The 24,634-nt window shown below is 35.7% G+C and overlaps 1 protein-coding gene across 4 annotated transcripts in view; it reads left to right on the forward strand.

Annotated features, from left to right (window-relative positions):
• Nucleotides 1–24,634, forward strand: part of PIP5K59B (Phosphatidylinositol 4-phosphate 5-kinase 59B) — a 296,829-nt gene that overhangs the window by 191,667 nt on the left and 80,528 nt on the right. For 2 of the 4 annotated variants that reach the window (XM_081736326.1, XM_081736327.1), the window contains exons 11-13: nucleotides 1,234–1,381; nucleotides 20,941–21,028; nucleotides 22,053–22,115. In XM_081736326.1, the coding sequence (XP_081592452.1) occupies nucleotides 1,234–1,381; nucleotides 20,941–21,028; nucleotides 22,053–22,115 (299 nt within the window). The remainder of the gene's footprint in view (nucleotides 1–1,233; nucleotides 1,382–20,940; nucleotides 21,029–22,052; nucleotides 22,116–24,634) is intronic. The other 2 variants (XR_014128028.1, XR_014128029.1) reach the window with 1 other exon arrangement.

Here is a 24,634-nt window from a genome sequence, read left to right on the forward strand (position 1 = left end):
GTGAGTTTTAGATACTTGCACTTAGGTTGACAGTGGAAGTGTCAAAATCACTTGATTCATCCATATGTATCTATCTACTACTCGGAATTTTTAAAGAATCACGATATTATACATTAAATCCATCAAAGTAAAAATATGAAAACTACTAAAGTTATATTCTTGCAACCCACACTACTGTGTACTGATGACTATTGAGATACTGAGTTTGGCATGCCTGCAGCAGTGCATCAGACGTCATGATTTAATAATATAGTTAGAATATCCATTGCACTGAAACTTGTGTATGTTGCTTAACATCAGTTCCAGTCAAAGTGGCCAACTTACAGAAAATCAGTTATTTTGAATCACTAACTACAGAAAATTGTATGTGTATATATACATTGTAATGCAGTAACTTAATTACCTACTCGTTTCCCCAGTGTAAAAACATAGCTATAGTACTTCTTTTATTCTTTAATGATTCCGGTTATGAGCATAGATTCAGATAAAATCCACGAAACAATCGAAATATCCATTTCTTCCTCACCTTGACTATGTAACAAACACTTAAGTCGGGCCTTATGAGGGGCGCTCACTGTATTCTAAGACTAAAGGTTGCATAACAATCGTAGGGTGACGAAACTCGGTGAAACGATTGTATCATTCTTCCTTAGCGAAAAAACAAAAGTGGAAGGCACTGGCATTGAGTTTTCCGGCGTATCCCTGTAGTTCCTCATATTTTCATTCCACAAATTGTTCTGTAGTAATCCAGTTGTGTTCATCATTCGTGAAGAACATGACCATGGCTTATTTACATTGCATATTTAATTTACAGATAAGGAGGCATTGATTAATTATTTCTCAATTTCTGTAACTTATAGGTACACTCTTTTAGTAGTCCAGGCCTCTTTTGCTGCCCTATCTCTTCCCCTAGGGAATGCATTCTCATATTGGAAACCATTGTATTCGTTTCTTTTCTATGTGCATGCATTCGTATTGTATCTTTTCTAACTATTTAACAAAAATCAGTTCCAGGATACGTGGAAACCCTAATCACATAATTGAAAATTACAATAATGTCAATACCTGGGTGTGCTTTATTTTTCTCCTTTTCAGAAATACCCCTTGGAATGCATCTCTTTTTTTCGTGCAGGGTTTGTGTAATTTTTGTATTGAATGCTGGTTGCAGTGAGTGTTTATTGAACATGCTGTGTAAGGGTCTTGTTAATAGAGGAAGTATTGAAGTTTTATTAGTGCCTTTCTTTCTAGTCCCGGGGGCATCCCTGCCAGAAATGCGAAGGGTGAGCGATTATTATTGTTCCTAGGTATTATCGACATCCTTCAAAGCTACCGGCTGAAGAAAAAACTGGAACATACGTGGAAATCCATGATCCATGACGGGGTATGTATGTCTTAGATTTTTTCTTCCAAACGTAATAGTTGCAGTTTAGTTAACCCAATTTCTTAATTCCATTTGCTTTTTGATTCCTGGTTTTGTAGAGCTCAAGATTTTATTATCCGCTTTCGTGACTCCTCAGCTAATTTCAGTCTGTGTTTCACATTTAAACGCCATCAGAAAAAATAAAAATATGTACCTAATTAAATTTTATTCATCAGTGAAATAGTCTTAAATATATAGGCTGGCACACGAAAAGCCTTCCTGCTGTCTCGTAGCTAACGTAAGCATTGATTCTAAAAATGAAACGAGCCAATGAAAATAATAATTATAAAATTGTATATGCGTTAATACGCTCTCAGTATACCACAACATGGTGCCATATATGTGATAGAATTCAACGGTGTCAGTCCTCCGAACTTTACTCATTTTTCTTAAGATATTTGTGGATTATTTGCAAGTATTTCTCTTCAAATCACTCCACAGATAAAAAGCCGCAAGTAGGTAAGCCCTGCAAACTTAGTGACCATAAACTTACGCTAATAGTTGGTTCAGATCTTGAAAAACTACTGTACATACGGCTGTGATCAGTTTGTCATGGTGCAAGACATTCATTGTACTTTTGAAATAGCCAACCACACACTGACGTAGCAAGGAGGGGCTCCATCTGTTTGTATACATGGTCGTAAAACGCAGTCGGTTTTTCGTGTGCCAGCTAATGTATACATATATTTGTATTCACACATTTTTATCGCCATCAATTGGTTGAAGCTTGGGTCTTTCAACTATAGAACTGAAAGTGATATTTTGCGCAAAAGTTAACAAGAATCTGTTGCCAGCAATTTCCCCTCTGCCAATGATAATCGAGTGATCTAGGGAATATGTGGTAATTCACTGGAGGTTAGTCAGAATAGAAGGGAAGCTTTCATACTGGAACAGTACATAGAGAACGTGTGTACACCTTTTGCACAAGTTAGAATGACGATTTTCATACAATATGATGACAATCACCGTCTCCTTTAGCCTAACCGGCATAACCGTGGGACGTAAAACTCAACAATTTCATTTTCATTTCAATATGATGACATCGAATTTGCTGACCAATGACGGAGATGTAAATTGCAAACTACTACATAAATAACACCATTTATAAATAGAGTAACTGCTTTAAACAGCATCTTATTTCCACTATTTAGTCATTGTGTCCATTGTCCACAGTCCTCGTGCAGTTCTTATTTCCAAAGGGCAATCTAATCCATAACTCCTGTCTGAGAATAACGAAAAGAATTCACTTGCAGCTCATGCATCTTGTTGGTCAGTGCTGTCATGCGATGCCTTTGGCTAACATTTTCACATTAACCTGCGCTATCATACTCAGAACAGACATATTGTAATGTATACAGTCTAATCGGTTGTTGCCGGAATATTTCGTTATGCTTTAGATTTTCTGCAGCATTTTTGTAGAACTCTTTAAAAATCTTTCAGTGGTGATAACGAGGCTTCGGACTTGAACATATGTCAACGTGTTGCATTCATCAACCGTATTTTCTAAATACTGAATTAATGTTAGCCGCATGTTCTGCAGAATGTTCTGCTTGAACATGCGCGTGTTAATATTGATACCTACTGACAAATTGGGTAATATGAAACACAATACTTTTGCGATTCTATGGCACGGTTCGCTATATTTGTGATTTCATTTACATGTTTCTTAGGTTCATTCTTAGGTGCCTTATTTATGTAACCTGTTGTTAACTAACAGTCTTATCTTGCGAATTGCACAAATTATTAAATAACGTTACAATTATGGAAGGACAAATGATTTGTTCAAATGTTTTGGTAGCTTTTCTTACAATTGGAATATTTTTGTAAGGAACAGTCGATCCTAAAATCACTTGTTTGATTTTCCGACGACGCATTTTTTCTTTTGAAGTTATCCTTATCGTCGTGTCTCTACGCACAATCGAGACAGTTTACGTAAATAGAGTTAAATTTAGAATTTCTTGCTGTGTTGATCTAAAAGGAATTGCACAGATAGTTTAATAGCTACTTCAATTGATTTTTGAATCGTGAAATGAACTTAGTGGATTGTTAAGCTATTGAAATGTCCGTTTTGAGGTATCGTGGATTTCCGTTTTGAAGTATGATGTACGTTAGTATTCGACTGTACATTAACCATTAATCAAAGTAAATTTAGAATATGATTAACTTATTACAATGCGGAAATTAGATGACAACGCTGGCTTTTTTAAGTGGAACTAGTGAATATTGTATTTTATGGAATTTGTCTCGCTTTCAGTTAAGCTTTTAGAACCATCAGTCTATATATTACTAATTACTTTGTCATTTGTATTGTATGAATACATTGTGTTTTTGTGTATACATGTTACATATATATTTTGTTTTCTTCCAAATGCATGCTTTACTTTTTTTGTTCTACTGTGGACAGCGCTTATAATTTGAATTTGGCCATACAATTGTGCTCCTGACTGTGTTAACCGTACATTTTGTAATACATTAATGTTTATATTATCTAATTAGAATAGAGTTATAAATTAGGTAAATTAATATTTTAAAATAGTAGACATTCTGCTGTATTCGATTCTATTTTGATTTTTATATAAGCGTCCAATATTATGTATGTTCCTGAAAGGGTGAGTATAGAAACCAGTTTGATGTGTTTCATGATGTAGTATTATTACATTTGAGTATATATATGTACCTTTTAGACAATGATTTCTTATGTTTTAATTATGCTTTATTTTCTTAAATGGAGCAATGTTATTTTTCAAGTTACATTACAAATTCGTAGAGCTTTTTATTTTATGTTTTTTGGTAAACATTTTAAGTTGCTTACTTGTAGTTAGTTATCAGACCTGGATGAGAGAAATAGGTTGGCAAAATACTCACTTATAGTCTAGTGTATGACTATATGATACTTGGAAGACTAGTGTTTAAATGTACCTAATTTATTAGCATTGCTGTTTACCTTTTCCTAGAATAAAATCTTGCTAGGGGCTTAATGTTAACAAATATCGGATTTTTTCCTGCGGTGATAATTAGGAAGTTTTTAAGAGGATAAGTAAAATATCTTAAATTTTGCAGTTTTGTGATATGAAGTGAGAAGAAATGGAGATTAGGAAGCGAAAGATATAGGACGTTTTACTTAGTTATCTAGAAGGGAGATATTGAGGATGGGAGTAATTCTGAATAAGCTCCTGAAAGAGAATGTAGTGAAAGCAGGATTTGCTGTGTATAGGATTATGATGGTGAAGACTTTAGGATCTACAGATACAGGTACAGACGTACGCGACTGCCGCACAAACTGAAAAAGTAGAGGAAAATTATGAGAAAATACTAGAGAGAGAGAGAGAGATGCCTTCAAAGAAAGACTTTAATGTAGAAGAGAATAAGGAAGCACTCGAAAGTATCCGAGCAAATACGGTTTGGGCGAAAGAAATGAGAAAGTAGAATTAACAAATTTTTGAGACTGAAACCAACATAAGTGACAATGAACACGAAATTTGAAATAGATGAACGGAGATGTCTGGTAAATTGCTGATTCAGGACAAATTTCGGAATAAACATGCACTCGTGTCACATCCTTGTGTTGGCTAAAGTAAATATTCAGATGAAAAAAAAAAAAAAAAAAAAAAAAAGAAAGAAAAAAGAAAACATGATTTCAAAGTAATGGAAACACCTTAACATAATGCAGCTTACGTGATTAATACAACGTGGGACAACTTTAGCCTACAGAGTGGCTCTGATTCTTCTTGGAATGGACACATATAAAACGTGAATGACTTTCAGAAGAATATCATACCATTCTTCATGCAGTACAGCTCTCAGTTCTGACTGCGAAGGCGGAAGAGACTATCTGCTTTCGAATCGGAGCTCTAGAACTAATCAAAGATATTCGATAATGTTGAGATCTTGAGATTGAGTAGGCCAAGGGAGGTGCTAGTGTTTATCCCGATTTCATGAAACTACACCTCAACAACTTCATCAGTGAGAATTGTTGCACTGCCATCTTGGAGAATTGCATCTTAGCCGGAACCGTCTCGATCATAAGTGCACTTGATCAAGTAAATGGTCACATAATCACTGGAGGTAATGCGTACTGTGAGCGTAATCACAGTATCCATCGAATAGATGAAATAGTGTGTACTACACCGGTTTATCGTGAGTAGGGTAGAGCATTTGCCCTTTTTATATAGGCTGACATCTTGTAACTGTAATCCAGTTCCTGGTTACTCTTCACTACAGTGCTTGCACGCTACTCAAGTGGAAAACTCACTCACTGTGCCATAATCATTCCCTTTTACAATTACGATATGATTTACGCCCATCAAGTATGACCAGACCGAAGTCCTGAGTATCTCCAAGTTTCCTAACGGTAGAGTCGACTCCCCTAGCGAGCGAAAGTTTTTCAGTATCTGCAGTGTTGATACTCGAGCGTTGAGGCAAATTCACCACCTCCTAGATGCCAGAACTCTAAAATACTGTATCCTGTGGTTTGATCACAGTACGACAGAGATCAATGCAAGCAAGGAACCCGTAGAGTTCCAAAGGGGTCTTGCTAAATCCCGGCCATGCCTACCTCACGGAACATTCTTTCCCGTGCTAAGGTACCACGTACACATTGAGGTACCATTACCTCCTTCCGGACCCAACCGCCATTCCGTAAATCGCTATTTGTGAGATGGATCGTAACCACTACTCCATCTGGTAAGGGCCGTCCGAGTTCAGCCATTGTTAGGCATTGTACAAAAAGCAAATATTTAATTAGATGCTTGTTGCACATTTTCTCCATTTATTTGCAAAATGTGACTAGAACTCAATTGAAGAAATTTTCGAAGAAAATTCAGGATGAAGAAAAATGACTTAGAGTCCTTCTGCAAGTTAAAATGGAAATGTAAGAGGAGAATAAGATAAATTTTATGGATATAACTATTAAAAAAAAAAGTCGATGGTAAGTTCAGACCAAGGTGGTACACGGAATATAGTGCCAGAAAAAGTGACGTAGATGTAGGGATCTAAATGACCTTTATAAGGAACTTGCAGAGAAGGATAGAAGTAATAGATAGTGACAACAGAAGAAGGAAAGTGGACGTGGAAATATTTTACCGATTACTCATAGGAAATGGAAACAGAAAAGATGATTTGAGGGAAAGAAGAGACAGGAAGGAAGAAAAAGTAGATGATGATGGTTCCGAATTGAGAGCTTAGGTGATAAGACAGAGTCTTAAGACGCTGCTGAGGAAAGGAGGAGTCAAAACATATAAAAAAGGAGGGAAAAGGACTTTGAACTTAGCAAGAGGGAAAGGTAAAATAAAAGAAAGCCAGAAGAGGAAGGCGGTGTATAAAATCAGTTGGAAGGAATTTAATATGAAATACGTAGGACAAACAGGAAGAAGACTGGAAGTAAGAATAAGATAATATAAAGGCGTCATATTAAGAAGGCAAAAATGCTATGTATAAGCACTTCTAAGAAACAGACTATGAAATAAGTTGGGAAAGAATAGAACGGAAACAGAAGTGCGATACTGAAGTGGAAAGAAGCTTAATGTATTATGAAACATGGGAGGGAGGTATTGATGAATTGGACGAGCGGGATTATGATTTGTGAGTTAGGGAATGTAGTGCTTGACAAAATAGAATGAAAAAGGTGAAAAGGAAAGAACTAAGTGAGTAAACATGATTGTCATACGTTGGGTGTGTGGCTATTGGGATAAAGTAACTTCTGTAACAAGCATCACTCGTTTGCAGTCCATGTTACATGCTCGCGGCGCCATTAGCGTTGTGCTAAAGCGTTATTATCCTTTGTCAGCGGTTTCGCCCTTGCACCCGATTCCATATTTCCATGTCATGTTTTTGAGAACAGACTATGATTGTCAACATAGGATGTGCTGCTTGAGTTCCTCCGTCACTATCAGTGCAGTCTCACGACGGTTTGGAGTGACAACCCGCTTTAATGTTCGAAGAGATTTATCACTGATGATTTTCCTTCCGGTCACTGTTTCTTCTCCCTGATGTGGTTTTGTCGTATGTTGTGTAGGCCGTGTCCATCGCAGCACATCTAACGCACTTTTCACTTTCGTCACCTTGGCACCACAACCTATCATTTTACCCTATCACCATCTGTTCAGTTCACAGCAATTGCCGTTGTGCTGCTCCTCACGTAGTGTGGAATTTGCCCTAGCACAGTACCAGCAACAGCTTGGCGCAACGGTCACTGCCTGACCGGTGACACTCCAGACATTTAACGTGTTTCCATTAGATTGATAGATATTTGTCGTAAGCTTTTGGACATTATAGTAAATGAGGAGAAACTCAATACGTCTGCCAATTTATAAATCTCATCTGTCATAATCATGTGTGTATGTGTATATGTTTCTTAACTGTGTAGTAAGTTTTATATATATATATATATATATATATATATATATATATATATATATATATATATATAATTTGAGACATTTTTTGTACTTTTTCTTCTAAGATAAAATATTTCATATTAAAGAATATTAAAATTGATAGGTGCAAATTAGCAAATTGAATACATGTTTCGTAAAGCGACAATTGCTCATGGAAATTGAAATCAGTAGTGAGAAATGTAAGTTTTAGTACAGAGCGAAAGCCCAGGCAGTAGCGTTTTGCTTGTTGAATCAAAAATATTAATATTAAAAGTGCAATATCAAATAACCATTGTACTTCTCTTACTATATAAAACATAAGACAATAGGAAAATACAAGATAAGTCTGTATAACATAAATATTGGATATTTTGAATGATTAATTGGAAAGATAAAGGGGAATTAATTTGCAAGTTGCAGAGCATCAAACGAAGAATAAAAGCAGAAGTATGTAACATGTAGATAAAAAAAGGATATACGTACATGTTAAAATGTCGTAAAAGCTAAAAGATTAATTAGAAAGAAACAAGTAAATAAACAAGACTGAAATCCAGTCTCAAGACATTAAAGGACGAAAACTGGTTAAGAAAAATTAAAGGTACATATAAACCCAGAAGAAGCAACCACAAAGCTAAAAGAATAACCAGTATCAGACAAAGAATGTTAAAGACATCATTTGCACTTACAAAAGCTAGACAACAAAATTGACGTCATCAGAAACCGAGAAAGGTCATTCGACAGAACCAAGCGTTCTCTGATAATTGGATAATTAGAGCATTCTGCGAGAATATGTCGGATATATTCCATGCAATCACACACAGTAAGTACAAATGTGTTAAGTGTCCGATACGAGTGAGCCTCAGCACTACTGGACTTCATTTCGACACGTACTACGAGAATGTTTGACAGTTACAAATAAGTTATTTCACCCAGTGAGTCTTATCGCCTCGCATAGTTTTTGTTCGCTTGTCAGTGATGGCGTGTCTAATTGAAGGATAGCAGTATGGAATGGAATTTAGTAACCGGTGCTCCAAACCAGCACCATTCGATGTATCATGCTGGCTGTAGCATTAGCATGCATATTTTATTGAATGCCAACATGACCGGATACGGAGACAACGATCACTTTCATTTGCTGTAATATACAGGTTGTTACGAGAACTTCTTTTTTGATAATGTACTTTGTAAAGACATTCTAAATGTTCTGGAGAAGTAAACAGTGGTATAGATGTGTTTGGAAAACATAGGGAGAAGCAAACTTGTTACCGGAGTCTCTCCCAGATATGTAACTGGCACATAGCACAAAAGTATATTTCATATTACTGGTAGTGACAAGTCTCCACTTAGAGGAAAGCCGTAAGGATGATCACTGAAAACGTTAATAACGTAAGACGAAAAACACGTCTGTTGAGAGGTATAAGGTGCCGAAAATGTAGAAATAATTTTTCGAAGATACGTAGCTCAGATTTAAGATCTGTCCAAACAGATCAAGGAATAGTACAGGAACTAGTATAGGTTGTTTGTGAGTAGATATTTCTCAGAAGTATGTGGTACCTGTTCAGCCAATTAAATAAGGAACTGGAGAATATTCAAACCCCGGTTCACGTAAAAATGAAACATAAGTGAAAATTTTCTGGCATATAGTCGAAAATTCATAACAAATGATAATGTCACTTTTCATCTCCATGTTATAGCATACATTTTTCTTGCTGGAATTACGAAACCGCATATTACAAGATAGCATTTGATAAACCATTTATAATCGAAATCGTTAAAGATGATTTGGTGACGCAATTTCAGAGAGTTACAATTCATTGGTTTGTTTGCAAGGAAGAATTGGAAAAATACGGATGGTGTTCAAGAGTATGATACGGCAGCTGAAGATTCGATTGAAATTGCTGTATGAACACACCCAAATACTTTGAAGGATCCTACAGTTAGATCTCTGTTATTTTTGTGAAATTTCACATCATGCTTTGTTATCCTAACTGACCAATTGTGTGTGAGCATCAACATTCGAAGCTGTATTTGTGTGTGAGCATCAACATTCATAGTAGTATCACTATGCAGTATGTTTGGTGCGTGTACAATACGATAACAGATACACACAATTATATAGGATATTCGAAACAAATGTGTACAGTAAGGTAGGAAAAAAACTAACTTTCTACATTATAGAGAGACATAAATATTTACTTCTAAAGTCTGTTTCAGGCAACCTGATAGGAAACTCCCACCACTTTTTACTACAGAAGGGGAAAGCAAGTAGTTGACCTTCACAAGAAGGGAAGTTTTTCTAATAAACAGAATCGTGTAAACTCGGAATTCGTACATCAATTCGCTCACACTTGATGTTGAGAAAGCACTGCTGTTCCTTTTAGCTATCAACCCAGAGTAACAAACAATTACAGTTTTTAATTTTTGTCTTGAAGAAAAGTATTACATATTATTTATGTACTAAAGCTTATCCTACTATAAAGCATTTTATTGTCTTAACAAATATCGAAAACATTAAAACAATAAGAACTCAATCTCCCAATTGTGTAGGAATGTGGAAATTGAAATGAAATGAAATATTTGTTTCACGTCTCGCGATTATGCCGGCTAGGCTAAAGGAGACGGTGATGATGAGAAATGAATGAAATGGTGGAATGAAGAAAGTGGAAAGAAACGAGAGAACTCCGAGGAAACCGACGCATACGAAGTTTTTCCACCAAGAAGTTCGCATGGTGCGAGCTGGGATCGAACCAGGGACTCCATGCATCAGAGATGAACGCTCTACCACAGCCACCGCGGCCCCAATGTGGAAGTTGTTCCCTAACACGAATACAAGAACAGAACTGCGGAGTTTCGAAAACAAAATGTTGATAAAAATATTTGGTTCGAAAGGGGCAAACATTCAGGTGAATTAGAATTCTATACAAGCTTTTATTTCACAACGACTACAGGTCACCGAACATTATAGAAATAGTAAAATTAATACGTATAAGATAAACGTGACACGTTGCTTGTATGAGAAATACGCACTAAGTCACCAAGTCCAATCAAAAAGCTTAGAAGAAAGAGATTATTAGATGGGCGAAAGAAAAGGCTTCCGGACAGTGTAAAGCAGGATCTTTGAAGGATGGTTGATAACAAACATGGTACATTGACTTTTCGCAGGTTAAAATCTAATGGATAAGTTTGTTTCTGCTACGATGAGCCTTTAAGTTCTTTAAGTCAAAGTTCGTTATTTTTGTATAACTGAACGAACTCGTGTTTATGATTACTCTTTCTTTCATATACAATAATGAACTTTTGTTACAACAGCAGGCCACGGTGACTCAATGGTAGAGCGTTCACCTTTGGCGTATGGGGTCCTTGGTTAAATCCCAGCTCGCGCCAAGTGAGCTTTGGTGTGCCAACACCGCGTGCATGGGTTTTCTCGGGGTTCTCCCGTTTCCTCCCACTTTCTTCATTCCACCATTTCATTCATTACTCATCATCTCCGTCTCCTTTAGCCTACTCGGCATAATCGTGGGACGTAAAACTTAAAGATTTCATTTCATTTTCCTTGTTACAACATTAGATTATCCTGCACGCCATAACCGTCTCTCTCTTGCAAGGTAATCACTGTAAATGATTATTCCTATTAATAGAGGCCGATAATCTTTCTAAGACAATAAAAAGTCACTTTTCCCTTTTCTGTAAGAAAGACTCAGCAAACAAACATTATTATCGGAACACTATTATCAGTGTGCATATGAGGCGTATAGTTTCTAAATCCGCCATCTCCTTCATAAACGGTTTCGAGAAAAACATAAAAAACTGATAACTCAGAGATTATGTGAGATAAAATTTTCTTTTTAGAAATACTTTACTGCTTTCTGGACATTCATTATAACTACCAAATGACAAAAATCTCTCTCATCCCATTTCTCGGTTATTGCAGAAAGCAGTTTAGAGATGGCGGATTTTGTAAACAACTTTTGGAGATGGAGGACTTTAAAACAAACGTACCTAAGCTTTTTTTGGGTTTATTTGCTTCCAAATCATTACTATTATACTTTCGGATAACTATTTCAGAACAGAACAGTAGATGGAGATAAACTGAATCTAAACAACGATGTTAACTTGTTGGGTGACATTATAATGTGCACAAACAAGGAAAAAAATGAAGCTATAATCATAGTACGTTAGCTACATTTACGGGTCAAGTTCCGAAGTTCCCAGCCTGTTTAGAAATATCGTCTCCTAGCGTTACATAAGCTAACTTAACCTCACCTCACTAACCTAATCTAACCTATTGGGACCTAACCTAACCTAACATAGCCTGACATAACAGGATGGGAACTTCGAATAAATGCCACCTTTACCAACAAGAAAAGGATTGAGAGTGATCTTTACACTGTTTTCAGATATAGTTCTCATCAGAATCATGTTCGGAACACTGGCATTCAGCCTAATCCTCATCTACACTTTCTTCTGTTGACGCAGTCAGTCTCTTTTCAGCATCAGCATAAATGGCTAAGTTTGAATTAGCACGCCAATTCTCCCCGAAGTGTTTCGTTAGGAGTTGAACAACATCTTGCAACTTTTTTTCATTAACGTCTGTCTTCAATTCATAGCATAGCATAGAATAGAATCGAGATGGCGGGTTTACAAACACACTGCTGAGTGGAGATGGCGGCTTTTGAAAAATACCCTGAACTTTAAAGCAGTAATTGATAGTGGAGTTGGCGACATTTCAAACAACTCTTTTCATCATCATGTAGGGCATGGAAAGGAATACCAGTAAATCTACTTTTTTTGAAATTGGAGATGGCGGATTTAGAAACTATACGCCTCATATATATAGTTCTTTTCCTTCTTGTTCTTTTTAATGTAAGGACATCTGTTTATAAGTGAGGAAACGAGATTTTTTTCTTCTATTATGTTTCTATTGTTACCATCTTAACGCTTTGATAATTTACCCATATATGTTGTACTTGGTTTTCGGTTTTATATTTTATATTGGGGGGCGCGGTGGCTCAGTGGTAGAGCTTTCACCTCCGGTGCTTGGGGTCCCTGGTTCGATCCCAGCTCGCACCGTGTGGACTTTGTGGTGGACAAACGCCGTGCTCGTGGGTTTTCTCGGGATTGTCCCGTTTCCTCCCACTTTCTTCATTTCACTCATTTCTCAATATCACCGTCTCCTTTAGCCTAACCGGCATAACCGTGGGACGTTAAACTTAAAGATTTTGAAATATTTCGATTTTATATTATTATGGAGTTATTGTATCAATAACCAAATACCCATTCAGTTACCAATTCTGCCATTTCTTGCCATTCCAACATTGTGTCACAACCCCGACATGCAAAAAGAAGGAAAATAAACAACACAACTGTTTAATAAAATTTCCATTATATCAACACATGTGTCACTAACATCACTAATACAGCTAAATGTAATTAAGTGTTTTAAAATACGTAGTGTTATTGTAAAACTTGTAATTTATTATTTAGACGTATCGAGATACATTCTACACCTCCGTGTGTGAGAACTGATCGTGGAAGACGTAACGCCAACATTGACCTGTACTGGAGCGTGGTGGGGGTAAAAACTTTTTCGTATCAAGTTAAGTGAAACAGATTATAGTTACTTCGAGAACTTTAGAATCTTTCGTTTCGTATGTATGTTAATGCAGGTTCTCATATATTTACCATTCGCACAGCATATAATGCCATTTTGAATATTTTGTATCATTGCCATATTAGAAGTGGCAACCACGATATTCAACCATGCCACCAATTTCTCTGCAGGGTTGGTAGCTCAGTACGCATTACTCTTGATATGAAGCCAGACAAAGAAGTTCAACGAGTAAAATTAGGCAAATCTTCGTATTGTAAGGCGTATAGGGCGAGTAGACCTAGAAATATAGGTGCTCAACAACCTGCCCACACGCAGTTATGTCGTTCCACTTGATCATTACAGACTCATGTTGGATATGGATATTGCCTTGTCTAATTGTTAACTATTTCGATTATTATGAAGTAGTTCTATGTCAATGTGGCCTCATCTATACACAATATTCGTGATTAAATTCACGGTTGTGGTTGTATAGTGAAAGTCGTTGTCAGAATTCCATATCAGCTTATAGTCTTAGTCCAATAGACCTTGTAATGCAGCAAAATGGAGGAGATTTTGTCTGTCTTGAAGTGTAGCTAATACAAGCCTATGGAAATTGCCTACACAACTCACTATTTGACGCATACTAGTAGTTGAGCGTTTGTTACAGTGTAATGTACGACGAGTACAAAGCCGACCATTGTCAAGTCCTGCACAGGTATTAACCTGGCTGATGTCCCGCTATCTCAGTTCTTGATATCTCGCAGCATATACCAAGTGTCCAAAGCAATCCTGTTACTGATACACCAAGTACATTATATCTTTTACGTCTGGGTCAAACACCTCCGTGTAGCTACAAGTAGAAGGCACGGAGTAGCATTGTTGAATTTTCGTAGCTACTTTTTGTGTGGCTTAACATGAGAAGGGCTTAATAAGTTTCGCACTTAGGAAGTTTTGTAAGTCCTCAGGAAATGAAACTTACCATGAATGTAGTCTTCACAGATGGTACTATCTCCTATCTGTACTTAAGACTGAAAAATCCCTTTTTCCGAAAGTTCTCGTTTTGCTCATCAAAAAAGGTGTTCACAGCAAACTTTAGTTCATTGTAATCAGAAAAATACTTTCCGTGAAGTTAGATTTTTAGTTTTCCAAACAAATGAAAATAGTCAGGCTAAGTCTCGGGAATAAGTTGGATTTGGCACAGACTTAAATCCCAAATCAAGCACAAGTCTTGATGGATAATTCATACTCGTGGTGGATAATTCATATTGTCGTCCTGCGGAACACTTCGACTCAGTATTCCTTTTCTCTTGGACTTGATGTATTCATGCAACTTAACTAGAGGATTAGTACAGTACTTTATATATATTAACCAAAACGCGCATTCGTCAGACATTATCGTGAACCAAAATGTATAGATACAGAAGACATCGAAGAAATTCAGATTTTGAAAGCTCTGGTACGAAAGTACATTATCCGGGTGTCGAATATTTAGGTGCACTGTTTTGAGTGTTGGCAAGTATCTTTCACTTTTCATTATAAGAAATATTTCCGTTATTACAATTACAAAGTTACTTCTTAAGGAACATCTGGATTTCATATTTCCACCAAAGTTATAGGTGGTAAGTACATTCCATCGTGTAATTATCATCATTATTCTGAGGAAGGAAGTTGCTTATCTATTCGAAATATTTAATACATAACAAAATTTGTTGATAATTACAGGAACATGCCGCAGTTTATAAAATAAGAATATGACCTCGATATTATGGACGACAAATCGTATTTCAGTTTTAAAAGGTCTGACTCTGCCAGAAAGCTTCTATAAAGAACCCATGCATGTTAATTCCGAAGTCAAATTAAAATATAATTTCACGTTTTCTCACAAGAAATTTGGGTGGAAATTTCTGAGGTGCAGTTAGTTCAGAGGGTCGTAACCAGCCATTCATCTCTGCAGTACCAGGACATACGAGGTAACCAAAAAGTTCTTGCGTTTTTTGACGTCCCATTAATCATGCATTCACAGAGAGGAAAGGAAATGACCTACGTGACTGCCAAGCGATCGGGAGTTAGTCTGACCATCAACTTTCAGTAATACAGGCACGTTGTACACACACAACAGTCATAACTCGTTCAGTGTCGAAGAGAAATGGAGGTATCGCAACAATTTGTTCGCGTGTGTTTGTTGTGTGACTTGAAAGTGGGCCTGTGAGTCTCCGCATCAAGTCGCCGCATGTGCCAGGCATTTAGGAAGAATGCTGTGAACAAGCGCACCACCAGGCATTGTTTTCAGAAATTCCGTTTGGTAGCCTTTAGGATAAACCGCACAGTGGACGACCACATGTATTGGATGATGAGACCCTGAAAGCAGCCATCGAGGACAGTTGTCTAACGTGTGACGAACTTACAGAAAGGTTCTATGTTTCCGGTGAAACAGTCAGAATACACCTGCTTGGAATAGGAAAGCATACAAGTTAAGAAAGTGGGTACCCCACACAATGTCGGCAGCCAACAAGGAACAATGAGTGACAACCTGTTATCCTTGCTCCCTCGGTATCTGAACACACCCATCTATGATCGCTTGCTCACTGGTGACTAAAAGGGGTTCCTTATGTCACTCCCAAGCGTACGAAATATTGGTTGTCGCCATGTGGTCCTGTTCCTCACATCTCAAGATCACATCTGCACCCACGAAAGATTATTCTCTGTATAGTGGAATTGTCGGCAAGTTATGCATTACGAGCCCCTTCCACCTGGTCAGACCATCACTGTTGACCTTATTTTCAGCAGTTGCAAAGGCAGCACCATGCATTGAGCCAGAAGGAGCCGGGATTGGTGAATCGCAAGGGTCTGCTATTCCTGCATGGCAATGCCCATCCACATGGAGCAAAGAGAACCCGGGAGATCCTTCAGCAACTTGACTGGAAGACACTGTGCCATACATTATATTCACTGGATGTTGCACTAATAGATTACCACCTGTTTCCTTCCTTCGACAGCCACCTCCGTGGGAGATCCTTCGAAAATCAGGGGGAGACTGCGGAACACACTCTCGGACTTCTTTGCATTCGACCACAAAGTTTTATCACCAGGATATGCAGCTGTAGAAAGGTTGGCAAAGGGTGCTGGATCCTGATGGAGGGAAACCTAAGATATGTACCGTCCACTGTGTTGCTTTTTGTTTATCACTGCTATAGAATGGCAAGAACTTTTTTGGTTAACTTGTATATTCTAGGAAATGCACACATAATACTATAATGACATGACGTCATCACATTACACGGAAAAGGCTATGGTTATAATGGCACTATAAACATCCGCTACATTCCCGTGAAAACAACGACTTAAATACTCCTCTGTTTCAACCCACTAGCGTTTCTGGTTTCATTTGAAGCAAAAGGTGTACGGAAACAGTAAGGAAGTTCAATCTGCATAAGAACGAGGATCCTTTGAAAATTACGCAAGTTAATTTCCCACGACTTCGGAACAGTTCGGAAGCTGGTCATCAGTCAAATTCTGTCTTTAACGTCCGACGAATACAAGAACATTTTTTTTTCTTTCTTTCAGTTATGTGCTGCCAAACCCTTTTTATCTACTAGAAAATGTTCAATCACATTCCTTTAGTCAAGCGGAGATTCAGTACTTTCCATTTTTAACTGACTTAGAAACAGGTGCACTAATTTGATGATTCTTGTTTTGTTTGTTTGAAAGAATATTTTTTTTTTCTTGGTTGTCTCTTATACGTTGGTAAATCTAATGAGGATTTAACCATACTCCTCGGAGCTAGACCATAAAAATCCTCAACAGCTAACAGTGTTAATACCACAATTGTGGTAATACCATAATCATGGATAACTTCAATATAGGTACATCATTTTCGTTTGAAAGAATATGCTTTCCCGTTGGTTTCATATAAATTCAATTAGGAGGCGATGATACTCTTCGGATCTAGACCATAAAAATCCTCAACAGTTAACAGTGTTAATACCACAATTGTGGTAATACCATAATCATGGATGACTTCAATATAGGTACATCATTTTCGATGGTTTATTTTTTGTTTGAAAGAATATGCTTTCCCGTTGATTTCATATAAATTTCATTAGGGTGTGGTGATAGTCTTCGGAGCTAGACCATAAAAATCCTCAACAGCTAACAGTGTTAATACCACAACCGATTTTGGTTATTCGTGTTTAGTTTCAAAGAGTTCTCGCAGGTATCAAGATACGCATGTGTCGTAGGCCGACCATTTTATAGGGAGTTAAAGCGTTTTTCACGGTCCTTTGCACCCTTCAAAAACAAACCGCGTAACTCGATGTTGTATCACTGCGCGCACGACTGTTTGCTGATTGGTGAAGAGGAAATTGTTTCGTCTGTTTGCCGCAATATTTCTGCTGCAGCATATGAATGTATTTCTGCCACTGCGGTGTGCATTACTCGTCTCACTCTCGCACCATCGCTGTGATATAGGGCAAAATACCCAATACTATATAATCCCCCCTACTTTAAGTGCAACTGAACATTGTTATCTTTCCCCGAATTCTAATTACAGATGAAACTGCAATGAGTTATGTCAAATTATCAACTGAACGATAAAGAGATGGGAGATAACCTGCTGGCTTCTTTGGACGACATCTTTAAATTGTGGCGCTCACTTCGCGAGTTTTGTCATTTGTTGTAACAGTTTTCTTTTACAAATTTGAATTTGTTTCAAGATTTCGATCCCATATAGACACACACTTTGAGTCGGATTCTAAATGTTCTTACTATGCCTTAACAATACATTAATTACCATAATATATTGCATTTGTTGTGTACTATTTGCTTATGGAAGAATCAACTGTTGTTATTCTCATTTTCAGTGTTGCTAACTTATAGTTATTTTTCAGTTTTTCACAAAGAATCGTTGTTAAAGAGTTGTCTCATTTCACAGAAAGGAAAAAGAAAAATCAAGTGTACTCGCTGTTCGTATTGAAGATATCAAGTTCCTTATAGTATTTCAGATCATTGTTTGATCTTCCATTAGAGATGAGGAAATAGTCAATTTAAAAAAAAATAAGAAAGAAAGAGAGAGAAGGAGAGTGGGGGATAGAGAGAAGTTAAAAAGGATAAAAGCTGTTTTACTGATTCATTACAAAGTAATATGAGGTTATTTTTTCAGTTGTAATTCATATATCACTTTTTTAAAATGCGATCAGATTAAATGACCATTTAAGAGATGCAAAAACTAAATATTCGGTGCCAGAATTGACAAAATGTACAAAGGAATCTTCGAAATTTAACTATTTTGTAATATTGCATAGGAATGTTCATAACTTTTGAGTCTTTTTTTTTTTTTTTTTTTTTTTCTGGCTGCAGCGAAATTAAGAGGAGGTACTATATGTATGTTAAAAAATGTGTCTTTATTTCTATGTAGAATTTGATGAATAAGATATCGATAGAGTCTTCATACTCTCATGACTAATATTTGTTTATGGCGTAACTTTTCTGTTAGATATCAAACGAAAGATAAGTCACGAGGATTCAAAACATATTTTATAGGTATTTTATTACATATAACAAAGGAAATAAAATAATAAATTATCTATTCAATAAATAAGTAAACTCACTAGTTTTCAAGTTCTCGAAGAATTAACAATTGCTTGTTCCAAACACTCACTCGCCTGTAATGGAAACGTACAAGGAGCTCAATTTTGAAATGAAATTAAATTAAATCTTTTGAGTTTTACGTCCCATTCTCATGCGGGCTAGGCTAAAGGAGACGGTGATGATGAAAAAATGATTGAAATGATGGAATGAAGAAGGTTGGAGGAAACTGAAGAATTTCAAGGAAACCCACGTACACGGTGTCTGTCCACCACAAGGTTCACTTGGCGCGAGCTCGGATCGAACCAGGGACCCCATGCGTCAGAGGTGAACGCTATACCACTGAGCCACCGCGGCCCCCCAAAGAGCTCAATTTTGAATAGAAGTTGTGAGTACAACTGCACGTGTTTCTATATCCGATAATTAACTCCTTTGTGGCTATATGATTCGCGTACGCGTCATCGAGCGGGAGACCTGCGTTCGATGTCTGGAGGGAGTTCATGTAGTTCGGATCGCTCGTTAGGCTGTAGGTCCACATCTCATAGAGCCTTGTAGTTAAAGGGGACGATAAACTTTAATATTCATCCAACCATACATCTGCTAGTAAGGCCACTAAGTCGTCATCGTAATAGTGGCTCTGAATCCTAACATTTTAGATAGATTCTCAGCCACAGGAAACTTTAGGAGTGAAATAGTAAGTTTTAGTTGTAATTTAAACTTGTAGAAGAAATTTAACGTTCTGCCCTTCTTCCTTCTGGTGCGTGTCTGCGTTTACATAGTAGTTCGAAGATTCAGGAGAGCAGTGCGTACGCCACTGCAAACGAGAGAAAATGGCTCCTGATTCTCCTATCACAAGCCCATGCCATTTCATTTCTAATCTCATTGTTTTCCCCCCTTCAGTTAGTGTATTCATTTCTTAGTACAAAATTACATGTAACATTTTTTGTTTAATTAGTTGGCAACATTTCTGCACTGCAGTCTGCATTGTTTACAAAAAATGCAAAGCTTCGTGATAATCAGATTAGTGTCCTATTTTTAGTTTAGGTATTTAACTAAACTACTAGGGTAACGAAAAAGTGGTAAAATTGAACAAACTTAAAAGAAAAATGGCCGACTACAAAAGCCCACTAAAAAACAAAATAAAATCTTAAAATATTAACCGACTTCAACAAAAGTATTAAAAACACAATAATAATAATAATAATAATAATAATAATAATAATAATATAATAATGTGCTTCAAGCCAGAAAATAATTCATTACTATTACCTAGAAAAAAAGACTGTGGCAAGCCCTGCAAACTAATGCCTAATATAAAATCAGTTTAAATAGTCATATTACGAGTCATTAATTTGTTAGCTTAACATACTTCTTTACATAATAGATACAAATTATTTTTTTGCTTGATAGCGCTTTTGTTGAAGTCAGTGGTTAAATTCGTTGCGCTGGTTTCACATACTTCTGAAACTTGGCTATTTAGAAAGACTATACTAGTTCCTGAGTACTTCCTTCATGTGCGTTTGGTACAATTTTGCAGGTTTCGAGCTAAGTGTCTTCAAAGTTAGTTTTCGTAAATTTTCGATGTCTTTGTTATTCAGTTTAACTAAGGCTATTTATTAAAATATAGATTAAAACATTCATCATGCAAAGGAAGGAAATACAACCTACAGAATTAGAATAGAACTTACGTTTCTTAATGGGTAGTTTAAACTTTTTTTTTAAAAAAAGCACCTGTTAACGTATTATTGAAATATTTTAAATGAATGAAGAAACATTTCGTCAGTTTGCTAAAAGGTGTATATGATTTTTGAAAATTTAAGTTAATTATCATTGTACCAACAGAAGATTTCTTTTAGGATGTTATATTCTTGTTCACTATTAACAAACCGAACCTTTAGTATTGATCAAGAATATTGATGGTTTTATATGAATATTGTAATCAGATTACTTGCAATTCTATAATTACGTTTCAGGACACTGTTTCCGTCCATAGACCTGGATTTTATGCACAAAGATTTCAAGACTTCATGGCCAAAACAGTATTTAAGAAGATTCCTTCACGTGAGTTTATTATTTATTTATTTATTTTTCGCAGAGTTAACATTGTGTTTTGTCTAATGCTAGATTTGTACCAAAAAGCAAAAAGAATATTTTGTATAACTTTTATGGTAGCTTATGCTTTAAAATTCTCAGAAGATTTATTATCTTGAATTTAAAAGTATTACCTAAACTCTTTCGACGTTATTAATTCAGGTCGTAGTATAGTTGAATATATTGAAAAATCTATAGATCAAGTTCTTTACTGTTAACACTTAAAGCAGAATTTACAATTTAATATTAGTTTGTTAAAATTTATTATTGAAAAAAAAAAAATATTTAAGTATAGCTTATAGTTTTTTTTTTATTTTTTTATTTGATTAACTCGTTATAAAACCCCTGAATAGTGCCAAATTTTAGTAATATAAATTATTGTCTTCTGTAAGTGATTTATTCTGAAGAACAAAATTATCATGAATAAAATTTCATTAAACTCAGATGTCGACATTCCAATTACTGTTGTTAAAGTAAATATGTGCTTTTCAGTTCAGTATTAAATATGTATATGAATAACGATATTGATCACATAGCTAGCCTTCTTGACTCTTTCGCTGCATTTTGAGCTTGTTAGTTAATTGTAACGTAATACATTGAGTGGAAAACTTAAAATTGAAGCACGTAATTTTTGCTTGCTGTATTGTATTATATTGTTCTGATACAGTGTTTCCAGGTTTAAACAGAGATATTTCTCTGTGGTTGTATAGATCATAGCTGGTTTTTGTTGTTGTTGTTTGATCAAATGTGTAAATTAATCTACTTTCGAACATGCAGCTAGTGCCACTATAGTATATGGCGTAAAGTGGTGCTGCTGGTAACTATTTTCTTGGTCAAAACTTTTTTTTGTATGTGTACACTGTATGAAGTGAATTTTTTCATGTCCTCCAGTAACTCTGTCCACTTTATTTTTTCTTGCTTCCTCTTGTATTGTACTATTCGTTGTTGACTAACCTTTATCTATTATCTGCTTCATTCCTAATGCTCCATGTAGTGGATTTGCCTGAAATTAAAGGCAATCATCGAAAATTCCGCACCCTCGTCTCAAGCTATATAGGTAGGAAAATTGCTAATAATGTTTTTTATTTTTGTATTAAACCCTTTGTTTTTCTTTACGATCAATGAGATAATCAAGAAATGCGAAAAAAAGAGAAAAGTAGAGCATAAATAATTTTGCCCTTAAAGAAATACTTTACTTCTTTTCAAGCATTATATTAAATTCATGTTGTATTTGTGAAGTGAGTTGAAATTGTAGTAAAACTATTGCATTTTGTAAACCTGGTATTTCTATGCATTCTCTGTATTACCATATTGAAATTATATTTCATGTTGACGTTTTTCCACTTTGAATGTTAAGAATGCACCTACCTTGTTTTGTGGAGATGTAATTGTTTTACATTAACATAAAGACATCGATTGCTTCTGCGTTAGTAATCAATCAATCATACTTTCATGACCTGTGTGTTTTACTGTTGAATTAATTAAAAACATGTTTTGTGTGGTGAGTGTATCCTTATAAAATAACATCCTGTTGTTTCAGCTTTTAAGGACATGTTAGGTACAGTATGTCACAAACACTGGTTGAAGCACCCAATAGTTTACTCATTAGGGAATGCACTTTGAAAAAAAGAAATCACATTTAGTTCACAGAAACAGTACTTCTTTAGTTAAAGAACTGTAATATACTTTTAAGAGTTTGTAGATTAACGGGTAATACCAAGACTTTAAAGCAGTAGTAATATGTTTTGCAGTTGAGTAGGCATGTATCGTTAAGATCCTGCTCCTTCCTGTTTCAAGTAACGTGTGCATTCCCCTTTTTGTGAGTGTTTCAGCATGGTGGGTGTTCTTAATGTATGCATGTCCCTAACACAAATACACAGTTTTTGCTCTTTCGTCTCATTTTGCTGTGTTTCATACTTCTTTGTAATAAGAATAACTATACACGCGTACTTTGTGTACATACTTGCAGTTTGTGTGTCTCCACTTAAGTAGTTTTTGATAGATTATATCGAGTAGATCTCAAAAAAGATTCTTTTTTGAGTCTAGTAATATGAGGTGGAAATATTTTATGGTATTTTAAATAAGATAAGAATATAAATTGTTCTTCCTCTAATGTAGACAAAATTTATTTAGAAAGTGACCTGAGTAGTAAGCTTGATAATAATTTTAGCATGCTTGTTGGGTGGAGGATGGAAGAATTCTTGTTTTTCATAATTAGAATTCAGTATTTAAAAAGATTGTATGCATTCTCATTGTGTTTGTACTTCACCTGTTACACTTCGCAATGTTCTGACATCGCGTGAATAGACTTAAATATTGTGAAACGGGTTTAATTAAGAGCTATCCAATTAAAAGGCTGAAACTGGAAAGAACAAATAAATAAAGCTCTGTGGACTCGAAGTACGTATTATTATATTTTTGAAAGTTTAACCTATTCAAGTTTATACACCTTTCCGTACGCTTAATCCATTTCTGCTAGCACAGGCTTCATGTGCCTGCAGCTACCTTCTGAATTCATTGGACGAATGTTGCGATCGTCCTTCGCAACTGGTTCAAAATGCGTTCAGAAGATACCTGCAACAAGTGAACCGATTGCCATAAGAAATTATTTGAGCGTATGCAAATGTGTATCAATTGTAATGATAAATGCGTGGAAAAATATAATACGCATACTTAGGTTCTATCTTACTTCATTTTTATCTGTCTGAAAACTTGGTGTTAGCGTTGGATGGAGTTTCGAAGTTGTATCCAGAAATAGGAATTAGGCAACAAGAAAATTTCCTTCGCTATATTTATAACTATAAAGACATCATAATGTATGAATTTAGAAGATATTTGCTGTCATTTACGTAAATATCTACCTCAAATTATAGTTTGAATCGGCACCATCAAAGCTGTGGACATACTCCCATAGGAAACACTGGAGATATTGAAATTCGTAACTGTTTTTAGGAATTCTATGTTATTGGTGTTTACAAAGTCTTTTGAAATTAAGATCCATCCGACCTAACCGAAATTAAGATTGGCCAAATAAAGTACCTCTATCAAACAATTTAGATTGGAACAGTGTATATATAAGTAAATAAATTAAGTGCCGGTAGTTTTTTTATGTACCTTCATTGCAAGCAAGCAAATCTGGAAAACGGTTTGTTGAATGACAAGTGAAAGGAAGGTTTCAAGATCACAAGTTCTTGAAAGAAAAAGTGACAAGTTTTAAAAATAATAGAATTTGAATTTTCCTCTTGCAGTTATACATGTGACAGTATGGAGAATCTTCTAGATTATCGACTTCACATGAAGTTGGTGACAATTGTGTATTATTATTATTATTATTATTATTATTATTATTATTATTATTATTATTATTATTATTATTATTATTATTATTATTATTATTATTATTATTATTACCACCTTTACTTTAGCAGTTCTCGCCATTATTACCTTATTAAAATTTCATTTAAAAAAATAGTAGTTCGTTACGACCATAATTGTTCTACAGAACATTGGCGAATTTACATTTCAGAAAAGTCAGTTGGTTCAAATACTCATTTACTGAGTGAGATAATATAGTGA

Source organism: Thermobia domestica, chromosome 13 (genome assembly GCF_964235325.1).
Source record: "Thermobia domestica chromosome 13, izTheDome1.hap1.1, whole genome shotgun sequence".
Taxonomy (NCBI): Eukaryota; Metazoa; Arthropoda; class Insecta; order Zygentoma; family Lepismatidae; genus Thermobia; species Thermobia domestica.